General features: G+C 42.3%; 1 protein-coding gene across 2 annotated transcripts in view; it reads left to right on the top strand.

Moving 5' to 3' along the window:
• The first annotated feature begins 609 nt into the window (after positions 1–609).
• The window catches only part of slc43a1a (solute carrier family 43 member 1a), a 39,368-nt gene continuing 26,125 nt past the window's right edge, over positions 610–13,852 (top strand). For both annotated transcript variants that reach the window (XR_010331297.1, XM_064344019.1), the window contains exons 1-5: positions 610–748; positions 7,452–7,511; positions 11,457–11,620; positions 11,817–12,000; positions 13,762–13,817. Coding sequence is in view for 1 of the 2 variants with exons in the window: in XM_064344019.1 (XP_064200089.1) it covers positions 11,458–11,620; positions 11,817–12,000; positions 13,762–13,817 (403 nt within the window). In the remaining variant the exon portion in view is untranslated. The remainder of the gene's footprint in view (positions 749–7,451; positions 7,512–11,456; positions 11,621–11,816; positions 12,001–13,761; positions 13,818–13,852) is intronic.

Below are 13,852 nucleotides of genomic sequence, written 5' to 3'. Positions count from 1 at the left end.
CTAAAGTATTTGGTTTCCCAGGAAAGTATTGATTTAAAGGAATGTATTTTTTAAATGCTATTTGGGAATGTATTTGGTTTTCCATGAAATTAAATAAATATAATTTGTGAATGTATTTGAAAATACTTCAAATATGTAGTTAACTACATTTTCAAATACAAATACAAATACAAATACGTATTTGCATTTGACACAGGTCTGATAGGTATGGGGCAAGCCGTAACTTGGCGAATGGCATACCTGCCATCCCAATGTTAGTACTGGAAGCTAGCAGTAGGGAGAGCTGTTGTGCTAATAATGAAGACCCCTGTTCTTGTGACTGTGTCCCTCTGATCTGATTGACTGGCAGTGCTCTGTGAGAGATGGAGAAGGAGAGGTGTGCTTGGGGGTGGGGTGTCTGTTCAAATTTAGAAGAGAGAGAGAGAGAGAGAGAGAGAGAGAGAGAGAGAAGAGAGAGAGAGAGGGGGGGGGGGGTGGAGGGAAAAGGAGAGAAAATGTTTGAACGTAGTTTACAGTAGGCTGCATAATCTGGCTACTTGTTTATGTCACAACGCCTCTGTGATTAGTCGAAATAAAACGTAGAAGTTTCAAGAACCAAAGGGAGATTTTTTTTACAAGAAGACAGACACAATCCCTCCGGTAGATAAACACATAGGCTATATATATTTACTTAAAGGAGTACGATTTTTTAAGCGCAGAGAACGGAGTTAGGCTACGGAAAATAACAGACAGTGAGATACCGACTGAAGTAAGTTTTTCTGTCTTTTATCGTCTCTATGCATACCGACATGTGAAAGCAAGTTCAATCGCTGACGGAAAAGTTCTGACAAAAAAATAATCGCTGAAATGAGACGTCACACGTGGCACACGAGCCTTCAGCTCTCGGTCGCGCCGTGTCACAAATTTTTGTTTTGCATAATTATGATTTTATTTTTTTCTGTTTCTCTGATGACAATTTAGTGACAATCTAGTCAATTTACTAGACTCACGAATGCATATTGTGTGTTCTCTTTGTGACTTCGTTACATTAAGTGGCTACACAGTTGGCTATTGTTTTTAAACAAACCACGTGGTGAATTGCGTTGGTTTCATGTAGCATGCTGACGAGTTGTAGCAGCTGTGTCTTTTTCCATGAAATGTTTCAATAAATTGCGTATTCAGTTTTTTCTTTGGCGGTTCCAAGCATTTCAAGAGTTCGTTTAAGACGGAACATTTTGCTGGGTATGCAAATGCATTGCTTAAATGTTCATACTAGCTCTTACAGGATAAAACATGTCATTAATAGTAATCGCCATCTTGTTCACTACTTTTAATATTTATTAGTACTATTTGTACTGTCCATTTTATATTAACAAATCCACTGATTGTAGAAATATTCCTATGCTGTTTTTTTTGAAAGATGACTGCAGATGATAGAACGGGACATGCAAGTCCCCCAAAGATGATCAGTAATTTGTAATCAGTGGGTGAACAGATGTTTAAAACGTTTAAGGTTGAGCGGAATGGCATTTGTGTCAATGTACAGCTGTTCAATAATGCATCATTTGCAAGAGGGGTTCTAGAGGGTTCATCTCAGTACATTACACCACATGTCTTATACATTCCTCCATTACATTACATTTATTTGGCAGACGCTTTTATCCAAAGCGACGTACAAAAAGTGCATTTCATGGTCATAGACAACTGCTAAACACAGTTTCAGTAAGGTACAATACTTATTTTGTACAGCTATTTCTAGCCAAGAACACAGTTTAGTTCACACAGTGAACACTATTCAGACCTAACCTCTGCAAAGCCAACTAGGCAGAAGAATAAGCTACAGTATTAGGACAAATACAAATGACCAAAAAGTGCTGGGATGGGGCAACATGTAACAAGTGTCATGAAAAAAAGGGGGGGGGGGGGAGATTTAGAGTGAAATATACAGCGTGGTGGTGGTTAGTCTAGGTATAGTCTGAAGAGATGAGTCTTCAGGCCACGGCGGAAGATGGGTAGTGAGGGGGAGGTTCGGAGAGGGACGGGGAGTTCGTTCCACCACTGTTGGCAGCAGTGTAGGCAAGTGTCAGGGCTTTGAACCGGATCCTGGCAGCGACCGGTAGCCAGTGGAGTGATCGCAGCAGAGGAGTGACGTGGGAGAATTTGGGAAGGTTGTAGATGAGTCGGGCAGCGGCATTCTGAATCATCTGTAGTGGCTGTATGGCACAAGCTGGCAGGCTTGCAAGGAGAGCGTTGCAGTAATCAAGGCGAGAGGTCACCGTAGCCTGGACGAGCAACTGGGTGGAGTGCATCGTCAGGGAAGGAATCTGCAGGACCGTAATGTTGCCTTGATGTGCTCCTTGAGGTCCAGTTGGTCATCCAGGACCACCCCCAAGCTCTTGGCAGAGTGAGAGGCAGTCACTGTGGTGCCATCAACCGTGATAGAGAGCTCACGAAGTAAGGAGGTCTTGCACGGGAAGAAGAGCAGCTCAGTTTTGTTGAGGTTGAGCTTCAGATGGTGGCTGGCCATCCAGGTGGAGATGTCAGCCAGGCAGGAAGATATCTTATCATTGACCTGTGTGGCCGAGGGGGGGAAAGAAAAGAAGAGTTGTGTGTCATCTGCATGACAATGATAGGAGAAGCCATTTGAATTAATAAATGAACCAAGAGATCTGGTGTATAAGGAGAACAGCAGAGGACCCAGTACAGATCCCTGCGGCACTCCCGTAACAAGGGGATGAGAAGCAGAGGCAAACCCCTTCCAGGTGACCTGGTAGGATCTATCTGCAAGATAGGAAGCGAACCAAGACAGGGCAGTCCCGGCGATACCCATCCCAGCCAAGGTGGAGAGGAGTATTTTATGGTTGACCGTGTCGAAAGCTGCAGACAGGTCAAGAAGGATCAGGACAGAGGAGAGGCGTGAGGCTCTTGCAGTGGCAAGTGCCTCCGTCACAGCTAGGAGCGCAGTCTCTGTTGAGTGCCCGGATCGGAAGCCAGACTGGTGAGGGTCTAGCAGGTTGTTCTGATGGAGAAAAGAGGTTAGTTGTTTAAGAACTGCTCGTTCAAGGGTTTTGGACAGAAAGGGTAGAAGCGATACGGGTCGAGATTTCATTACATCGGAGGGGTCTGAGGTGGGTTTTTTGGGAAGTGGGGTAACATGAGCCATCTTAAAATCAGAGGGAACATGACCAGAGGAAAGAGAGGAATTAACAATGGAGGACAGATAGGGAAGGAACTCGCTGGAAATGGATTGGAGAACTGTAGATGGGATGGGGTCAAGTGGACAGGTGGTTGCACGATGAGAGGTGATGAGTTGTAGTACATCGGAATCCTCCAGCATCTCAAAGGAGGTCAGTGTGGCTGTGGGTTTGTCCTGGGGGGTTGGGGGGAACCTTTGGCACCACTCACACACTCACCCTGCAGTTATCAATTTTCCTCAACCCCTAGTTTTTTTCATGCCGGTTTTAGTCAGTTATGTTAAGAAAAAACTGATCACAAAATATAATTGAAGTGGATGTAAAAGGCAGTCCCTCTCTCTCTCTCACACACACACACACACACCCACCCAAAACACAGGAAGTAGTTGTGGAAAACTGGCAGGAAATGTGTGAGAGAAAGAGCAGGAGGACTATAGACAAACATGCGTGTTTGTGGTAAAACACACAGCATGTGTCGGTGCAGGTGATTGCTTGGTTGGGTTCTGTTTCAGACCACAAAATGAGCCATAACTCCAAGGAATTCTTGAAGGAATTGCAGCTATCTTCTACATACAACATCAGGGGAGTGACGTTTTATTGAGTGCAGGGTCTTCGGTGAAGTGTCTGGGTCATGCGTGAATTAAAGAAAAGTAGATGCTGCACAGCATTTTGGAGGGCAGTTTCTGTGATTGAGAGAGTCTTTTGAGGTGCTCTGGGTTTTTCCTGCATTGTATGCATCTCACGTGAAATGTAATACTTTGTCAATGCCATTTTGAATATTTCCTCACATTACAACTATGTAAATCATGGCGGCTTTCACGGATGTAAGATTACCACTGCACTCAAACACAAATGTAAATATCTTAAAGTGAGCCATGCAGTATGTGGTACCTTAGTAAGAATGAAGGCTATTTAGATTGTAATTGCAAAAGCATTCAGTGTCTCAGTGGGGGGTATGGTACAAAATTAATCCACTTAAAGCACACCATTGAGCTCAGAAAAGGCTCTGCTGAACTGTGTCTAATGGAATTACGCACACACTTGTGTTACAGTTTAAGCCTTTAATGAATTTCCTGCCGCTGGCCTCCTCAGTCTATGCTGACAAGTGAGAGGCAATTTTCATAATTCACTTTGTGAGTGATTCACTTTACTTTGATTCACTTTTGCTCCCCAGGTGGGCGACGTTTAGAGCTTAATTATTCAATTGGTGGAAATGTATTTTTGTGACCAGAGAGAAAGAAAGCTCACATAAAACCTACAAATTATGGCAGTTCAGGTTATGTGCCTTGTTCAAGGACCCAACGTAAGCCCCACACTGGAATCAAACCTGCAGTCACTGAAGCCACAGAACCCTGCTGCTTTTGTTATGAAAAAAGTTTCTTCTGTTAGCCCAAAACAGCAGAGGTGTAAAATTATAACAATAATTTTAAAAATTCAGAAATGAGCAAATTAATTTTCACGATAAAGCAAACCTGAATATTATTCCCTTGTAAATCAAAAAGTGATGTGGAAAAATTCAGTGATGTGGAGGTAAAAGATTGGAACTGGCCCCAGGGGGAAGGGCATTGGAAGATTTTTGTTTAATAAATGAAAAAAGGAGGGAGCACGGTACTTCCAGGGACCAAGGAATTCAACTTCACATGAGTGGCACTTTGTCCAAGGAGCAAAATAACACTTTGAAAATGAAAGAGTTGAGGACAGCGACTCATTTGGAAAAATGTTTTATCAACAATCAAGCTCACGTTTCAGAGGGGAGACTCTTTCCTGAGGCTTTTGTATGTGACACAAATGTCACATACAAAATGTGTCCTAGAAAGCAGGTTTAATGTACCCATCTGGTATCTGATGGTAGACAAACCCAGCACATGTGATAATAGTGATCTGGTTAGAATTTGGAAGCTAGCACTAGGAAAGGGCCTGCTGGCACATTCATTTTATTTGTCAGAGAAACATGCTGTTCTTTGGAAGCTACACCTGGTGATCTGTCTGTATGACCTGACTGTCTGTCTGTTAGTTTCTGCACACTGGAGCCTGAAGGCTGGAAATGTACCTTTGGATTTTTTAAATGGTTTTCAGTGTCTGTAGTATTGTTATATCTACATTTAGCTGAGCAGCTTTATATGTATTTTTCACTATAAAACAAATCCAATCAAAAGTAGTCCCCCTCCTCTACCCCCTGAAAAGCAGGACACCTCAAACTGCTAAGCCTGTAAAATTAAGTACTGTGTGCTCGTTGGTAAAACCCCCAACCCTCCCAGGCAAAGAAGCCAGTCTGGAACCCTGCTAAACCATGTCCCCCCCCCCCCCCCCCAAAGTTTGTTTCATTCTGTACAAGTGTGAGAGATCAAAGGTAGCAGTTGGGGGCGGGGGTGAATGTTTGAAGGCATTAATTGGGCTGGGTGACCCAGATTGTTCTGTTCCAGGCTGGCGTGGCAGCCTCCAGATGTATGACCCCCAGGTGATACGTTCACCTGTTCAAACATGTCCCTCGACAAATACACAGCAGGGGGTGGTGGGGGAGGGGGTCTCAGCTGTGAGTGCCAGAGGCTATCGGCGGGAGAGGAACCAGAACACTGAGGCACCTGCTAACCCACACAATACCACGCAGGAACTCTCTCAGCTTCAGGAAGGACCTTCTCCAGATAGTACAAGAAGCACAAACTCTTTTTATCTGTAAATAAAGATGCAGAAGTTTACCTTTTAACTTCTCTCTTCAACACACGTCCCAAATAATTCTACTTAAGTGGTGTTGCTCTTAAACTCTGGTCTGAAAATTACTGTAGCCTCTAGACTGACTGAGAAGTCACGTACTGTAGGCCATCCTGCTTGTAAAGTCACCATATGAAAACACAAACTGAATGACTAGTAAGTATTTATGGTCTTCTTAAAGCTCACAAGGGTCTGATTAAATTAATCAAACACATTTTGTGACATTTTTGTGGTTTTGGCTCTGTACTCCAGCGCATCGGATTTGAAATGAGTGAATATGCTGACAGGCTGCTTTAATTTGAGGGTATTTACCACCAGATCGGGTGATCCGTGTAGAAATTACAGCACTTTTTATACATAGTTGCTCCATTGTAGGGGATCAAAAGTAATTGGAAAATGGAATGTTCAGGTGTTTCTTGGCCAGCTGTGTGTTGCATGATTAGTTCTTGCACTAGAAAACGAACAAAAGTGATTGTAGGTGTGAATAATTTCAAATCCAATGTGGTGGAGTACACAGCAAAAACCACCAAAATAGTTTCACTGCCCAAATGCATTTTTGCTTCATGCAAAAAAAAAATAAAACAATCAGACCAGCCTAGGAATAACTGTTTTGCAGAAGGTTCTCCGCAGGTGCTGTTATTCAGGTGTGGTGTTACGCATTAGCTCTAACCCATTTTGCTAAAGTAGGCTAATCATTGTTGAACTGTGCCATTGGAGCTGTTCCTGCTAAAATATCCATTGGGTATAATGTTGAGTCTGAACAGTGTATCAGTGTCTTAACCTGCCCTCCTGTGAGAAGTGATTGCTCAGCCGCTTCTTCATGGGTTAGAAATAGTAACAAACGAATGCTACTGCCACAGACAGAAGAGTCAGCTCTGGGCACGCAAGGAAGGAACTGTCCATTATTCTCGTAACGTGTATGTGTAAATATGAAGCTTGGGTTTTGAACCCAACTCCGCACTTGGTGTTTGTGTCACTTTGTCTGTCCCTGTTGTAACCACACAGCTGTGCCCCACTTTCAAGAGAATGGGAAATCTATCCTTCTTTGGCAAGATGAGTTCTCAATGGATCTTTTTTACTTGCACTTCACAACACATTTTAATGTGACGGGACATGCAAACAAAACAAAGATGGTGAACCTTACGCCACACACCTCCTCACAAATACAAAATGGCAAGAATCATTTGAAGCAAAAACTTGAACTACCACAGCAAAACAAGGCGAAAACATTCATTCTAAATAATTATAAACAAATAATGCTTTAAAGATAAATCAAATAAGGTAACAAGATAAAGATATGTAAAAAAAAATTCAGAGAAAATGGGGTCCTATTTTTTTTTGGAAACTGCCTTTTTTCCACATGTATATTGAAATATCCTGCTGACCTCAGTGCCCTGCCATCACATGTGGAGGTCAGACTGTCCTATCTGGGTTGCCATGTCAAGCAATGTCGCACAGTTCTGTCACTTTTTTTTTGTTTCTTTTTTAGCAACTTTTTTGCTATTTAATTTCAATTTATGGAATTTCCCAAAGCACTTACCTCCAAACCGTGTATTTTATACCCTACAGGTCACACACAGTACTACAGGAGAACCAGTGACTATTTTACACCCTACAGGCCACCAGCAGGTAACTAACTCCCATTTATATTACTACAGTACAGCGACAATAGTGTTAATCAGTTGATGAATGTTCTTCAAGAAACTGTGGGCTGACCAGTAACTGGACATATACTGCTAATAACACATGACGACGAAGGATGAAAATAATTCATTGAAATAATGGGGAAATGATTTTTTAACGTATTACAGAATAAACCATGAACACATTGCATCAGTATTAGGCTGGTAAGTGGCTGGTCTGGCTCATCACTTTTTTCATCACACAATTTTAATTGCATTTCAGTGTATGCTGGAACTCAGGAATACAGTTGAGGCCAAAAGTTTACATACACCTAGGCTAAAGACATTCAAACTCAATTTTGCACAACTCCACACATTTTATGTTACCATACATTTCCTGTGTTAAGTCAATTAGGGTATCTTCTTTATTTCCCTAAGAGGTCATTTCAAAATAATATCTTAGAGACAGATTTATTTCAGCTTTTATGTACTATATCGGATTTTCAGTGGGTGAAAAGTACATGCACTTGCATATACTTTGTTAGTATTTGGTGGCTTCGCCTTTTAATTGCTTAACGTGAATCAAATGCTTGGGGTAGCCTTATACATGCTTCTCACAATACTTTGCCGGAATGTTTTGCCCATTCCTCCTGACAGAGCTGGTGTAACTCTGTCAGGTTTGTGGGCCTCCTTGCTCGGACACACTTTTTCAGTTCAGTCAACAAATTTCTATGGGATTCAAGTCAGGGCTTTGTGATGGCCACTCCAGTGCTTTCACTTTATTGTCTTTAAGCCATTTTGTTACAACTTTGTAGGTATGCTTAGGATCATTGTCCTGCTGGAAGACCCAGTTGTGACCAAGTTTTAACTTTCTAGATGATGTCTTCAGGTGTTGCTTCAGTATTTCTAGATAATCCTCCGTCCTCATGATGCCATCTATTTTCTGTAGTGCATCAGTCCCTTTTCCAGCAAAACACCCCCACAACATGATGCTGCCAGCCCCATGCTTCACAGTTGAGATGGTGAACTTCGGATTAAAAGCCTCACCCTTTTCCCTCTGTACATAGCGCTAATCATTATGGCCAAACAGTTACATTTTTGTTTCATCTAAACAGAGAACACTCCTCCAAAAGGCTAGGTCTTTATCCTAGTGATCACCTGCAAACTTCATTCTGGCTTTTTTATGCTGGTCTTTGAGTAGGGGCTTCTTCCTTGCGTGACAGCCTTTCAAGCCATGGCGATGTAGGATTTTCTTAACGGTGGATGTAGATATTTGGTACCTGATGCCTCCAAATCCTTCACCAGTTCTTTTTTTGTTGTCTTGTGGTTCAGTTGAACCTTTCAGACCAAAGTTTTTCCAGCCCTCGGAGTTAATTTGTGCCTCCTTCCTGAACGATGAACCTGTCTCTGTGGTCCCAAGGTTTATATTTGCATACAATTGTTTGTACAGATGCTCGTGGTACCTTCATTTGTTTAGAAACTGCTCCTAAGGAGGAACCAGAGTTGTGGAGGTCCACAATTGTTTTTCTGAGGTCTTGGCTGAGTTTCTTGGAATTTCCCATGGCATCAAGGGCAAAAAGACAGGTAGGCCTAAAGGTCTAAAGGTAGGCCCTTAAATACAACCACAGGTGCCAATTAACTCCTAATTATGAAAATTGGCCAATCAGAAATTTCTAAAAAGTCATTACATCAATTTCTGGAATCTTCCAGACTGTTTTAAGAGACAGTCTGTAACGTTTGACCCACTGGAATTCTGATATAGTGAATTGAAGCTGAAATAATTCTGTCTCTAATCGATTGTTTCAAAATTACCTCTAATGTGAACAAAGTAGATGCCCTAATTGACTTGCCAAAAAAATGTATGGTAAAACTGAGTTTGAATATCTTTAGGTGTATGTGTATGTAAACTTTTGGCCTCAACTGTAAGTAAGGGTTTTGGCCACTCTTAGAACAATGCAAATGAAAAGTGAGTCCATTTTGAAACATATATTTCAACATCAACTCCGATTGAAAATATAATTTTTTTATGCGAACGATTCACAATGTTACTTGTAAGCATTATTAAACCGTGACTTTCATGAATTAGCATGACAGATGAGTTAGTGTCTGTGTTTGGGTACTCAGCCCCCCCCCACCCCCATGTTCCCCATGGCATCAGTTTTCCAACAATACAAAACACTATTATTGCACATATTTATTTACTTATTTCTTTATTCTTTCCACCCTTTTTTTGGACCGCTGCTCCTCCCAGTTTTCGCACCACATACACGTACAATATGTCAAATCAAGCGGCTTCATCGGGAATGGTGTGCTATTACTTTGTGGAAAGTTTCGGTCCACTGTTTTTGAAAAATTCGACTTTTCGTGGGCAGTTTTTCCCCATAGAGTATGAATGGCGGAATGTTCACCCTTGTGATGTCAAAATGCTCTGTCTTCTAGCAGCTGCACTCTGGTCTCTCTGTGGATTCATCTCTATGGGGCAAAATTGCCCACAAATTGTGGGATGCCTCAATGGACTTGGTAGAGAGTACTTTGTTCATTGGTGAAGATTAGCCCCACCCCCTTTCCTGATTGGCTGATCTGTAATATTTCATAACTTTTGAACCGCTTGTCGTAGAGCGTTGCAGGACACCTCATTGGACTTGGTAGAGTCCTTTGTCCATTGATGTAGGTTAGCCTCGCCCCCTTTCCTGATTGGCCGATGTTTGATATTTCATAACTTTTGAACCGTTTGTCATCGAGAATTATGGACTCAGTAAAGACCTAGCAACTGCCTAGAACATTGTAGCAACGCCCTAGCAACCTCATAGAACACCATAGCAACCACCTATTAACACCCTAGCAACTGCCTAGGACTCCATAGCAACCACCTAGCAACACCCTAGCAACTGCCTAGAACTCCATTGAAACCACCTAGCAACACCCTACCAACCACATACCATGAGTAAAACGCTGAGATATCAAGTTTTGATGAAGAGTTAATTTAGCTCTGTATATATGTGTCGCAAATCAACTTGTTGCCGTGATGTTATAGCTCATACACAATACTCTGTCTCTGCTCATACTACAGACACTGTTCACTCTGTTCAGCACAAAGTCGACTTTGCATTGGCGGCAACCACACTTCACAATTTCTGCAGGAATTGTCTAGTTACATTTTATTATGGAGTGTCTTAAGTTCACATAATGCTGATCCAATTGGATGTTTTGCAAATGAGCACTGTTTCATCATCACAATTGCTGACTCCCTGTCAGCACAGTAAACAGTCTGTTTTTCTTTGAGGGTCTGATAAGAAGCAGACTTCTGTGAAAAACACGTTCTCATTCCCAACTCGTCAAATATTGCAGCTTGAGCAAGGGCCCTTCTCGTCACTATTCAACGCTTTGGATAGATTTGGGCGTCTTGGGTTGACAAGTGAGGTAGCCCATTGACTACTAGGCTACTGAATAAACTACGTCACCCAGCATGCATTAGCCTAGGTTTATGTTGATGTTTTTAAAATAAATTTTCCGTGTAGCCTATAGTGTTAAAATGAAATAATTTCTGGTATATTTTGGTATATGTGTATGTGATTTTAAGTAATTAAATTGGAATAGGTCACAATAGTATTGATTGTCTACAAATACGAGCTCCAAATTTGCGCTGAGGTTCAGGCTACTGTCTGTCCATTGCGTCAAAATCCGCCAAAGTGGTAATTCAATTCAATGGGCTACCTCACTCAACCCAAGACGCTCAAGTCTTTCCAACGCGTTGAATAGTGACGAGAAGGGCCCTTGCCCAAGCTGCAATATTTGACGAGTTGGGAATGAGAACGTGTTGCTGTGAACTGCCCTACAGATCATTTCATAAATGTACCTATTTTTACTGTCAGGGCCCAGTCCTGACAGTATTTCTCCATACTGTAAATGTGAAAGTGTTCTATCTTTCCCTCTCCTTCCCTCCTGTTGGCAGTATGAAAGTGATGGCACCCTCCCTATCCCAGGCCTATAGGAGGCGCTGGTGGATGGCAGGCTCGGCGGTGCTAGAGAACCTACTGTTCTCAGCAGTGCTGTTGGGTTGGGGTTCGCTGCTCATCATGCTGAAGCATGAGGGGTTCTACTCTCACTTGTGCACAGGTATGCCATCCCCAACACTGCAAAGCTGGGACCATCTAAAGACCCAATATCTGATAAAAACCCAAGTGTTCTGGGTCTTGCATAAATATATATCTCTCTTCCCCTCTATCTCTCTCTCTCTCTCTCCCCCCTTTTCTGACCCACCCCCTCCCTCCTCATCCTCTCCCCTCTCTTCCTCTCTTCTGCCTCCCTGTAGAGAATGGGACAGCGGGCAGGAACATCACTGTGTTGGAGAGTGGTGATTGGCTGAGCTGCGTGGAGCAGGAGGAGATGCTGAATCTGGGCTTCACCATTGGTTCCTTCCTGCTCAGTGCTGCCACCCTCCCCCTCGGCATCCTGATGGACAAGTATGGGCCCCGCCCACTGCGGCTGGTGGGAAGGTGAGTCACAGACGTTTGAGGCCAGAAATGCTTTAGATTTGCCTTTGAAATGGAATCCATTCATTCTCCACCGAGTAGTGCACAGCTGGTGAATAGTAGATTCCCCCCTAGTGCCATGTGCTTTGGTTAAGAAAATGAACCTTCTCATTGGGCCTACCATTTGGATTTTATGCAGCCTTGCTACAAGTGCCCTGCACAAAGGTCTGTTCAGAGCATGGTCAGGCAAAAAAAAAAAAAACTAATTTGGGAACAATCTGGTAAATTATTAATTGACATTTGCTCAAATAGATATTTCATTAGCCATTCCATTATATTCTATTACCCATTCTATTCAATTTATTCCACTGCATTCCATTAGCCATTCTATTTCATTATCCATTACATTCAATAGCATTCCATTCCAATGGCCATTATTGTGACTATTCACTCTTGGTGAGAAAAATTCTTGTGTTTTTATTTCACTGAGAGGATTCCATTGACCATTGTGCAAATAATTTTATGTCTCATCATTAAAGTCTGAGCTGTGCAGGGTTATTAATTTAGTTTGCCTTCATTTAAAAACTATCTCACATAACCTAACTTGACTTAAAGTTAAAGAATGATCACAGAAAAGACAACAATTACAAAAAAGGAAGAGACTAAACTAAGGGTGATTTATTTGTTGCTGGTGGCAGGGGGGAGGGCGGGTGGAAATATGGGGGTGGTAGAAATCTGGGGGTGGTGGAGAAAGGGAATGTCCATGCATGATTTCGGGGTGTCGTGTGGGTGTGTGTGGGGAGGGCATTTCCCAGGATTGGGAAGGAGAGGGGGTGGGGCAGAGTTTATTATAATTTTTTTTGTTTCAGATTTTTCGTGTTTTTCTCAACTGTCTTGTATAACTTTGTGTTTTATGCCAGGTCCCCCTTGCAAAAGAGATTTCAATCTCAGTGGGGTTTTACTGGTTTAATAAAGGTTAAATAAAATAAAAGTTGAGGTCAACTGTATCAGGATGAGCTGCAGCGGATATCTAGAAACCTCATCAAATCTTAGGGAAACTATAGATGGATAGATGGGGGGAGAGGGGTGGACTGGCTTTGTGTCTAAGAGAGAGAGAGTGTGGATGATGGGGACAGACTGGAGTGACTGCATTCCTGTAGATGGAGTGCAGGGTTTTTTTTCCTTTGTGTACTTTACAGATCAATTACAGAGAGAGCAGGTGGAGTTGCTGTAGGTGATGATGCAAATGTTGGCTGTGTCCAAGGATGCGTGCGTGTGCGTGTTTGTGTGTGTGTGTATCCTGCAGATGTGAGTGGTCTTGAGCACTCTCGTAAATAGTTTTATCCTTGTGCTCTCTACTGGATGACACAAAAGCAAATTATTATGGCCAGTAGTAGCAATAGATTATGGTTGTGGCATGTCACCCAACAGACTTTTATATCAATGAGAATTACATTCTCCAAAGATGTAGTTCATCTTTATTAAATAGTTTTACTATGATGGTGCCTTAAAGAAAGAAAATATTTACATATTTTACTCTTGTAACCTAAGGCTAGTTGGGAATGAAATGATCACACCCTGTGAATGAAATAATTTTATACATAAGTGGAGAATGTGTGACACTATGTAAACAAAGAATGTGTCACAGTGTGACTGAATGAGGAGAGTGTGTCTGCGCATACCTGGGTGCTTTGTGTACTTTGGATGACATACTTATTCTCCTCAGTTCTGACAATAATGCTGGTTTTCTCTGGCGCTCCTTCCCTCTCTCTCTCTTTCCTGCAGTGCATGTTTCGCTCTTTCCTGTGCCATGATGGCTGTGTCTGCATATGACCCTGCAGGTGAGTCTGTAACCAAGTAACCAGATACAGGCCAG

This window comes from Anguilla rostrata, chromosome 7 (genome assembly GCF_018555375.3).
Source record: "Anguilla rostrata isolate EN2019 chromosome 7, ASM1855537v3, whole genome shotgun sequence".
Lineage (NCBI taxonomy): Eukaryota > Metazoa > Chordata > Actinopteri > Anguilliformes > Anguillidae > Anguilla > Anguilla rostrata.
Note: the sequence above shows the minus strand (reverse complement) of the source record. Positions and strands in the feature narration are given on the sequence as shown.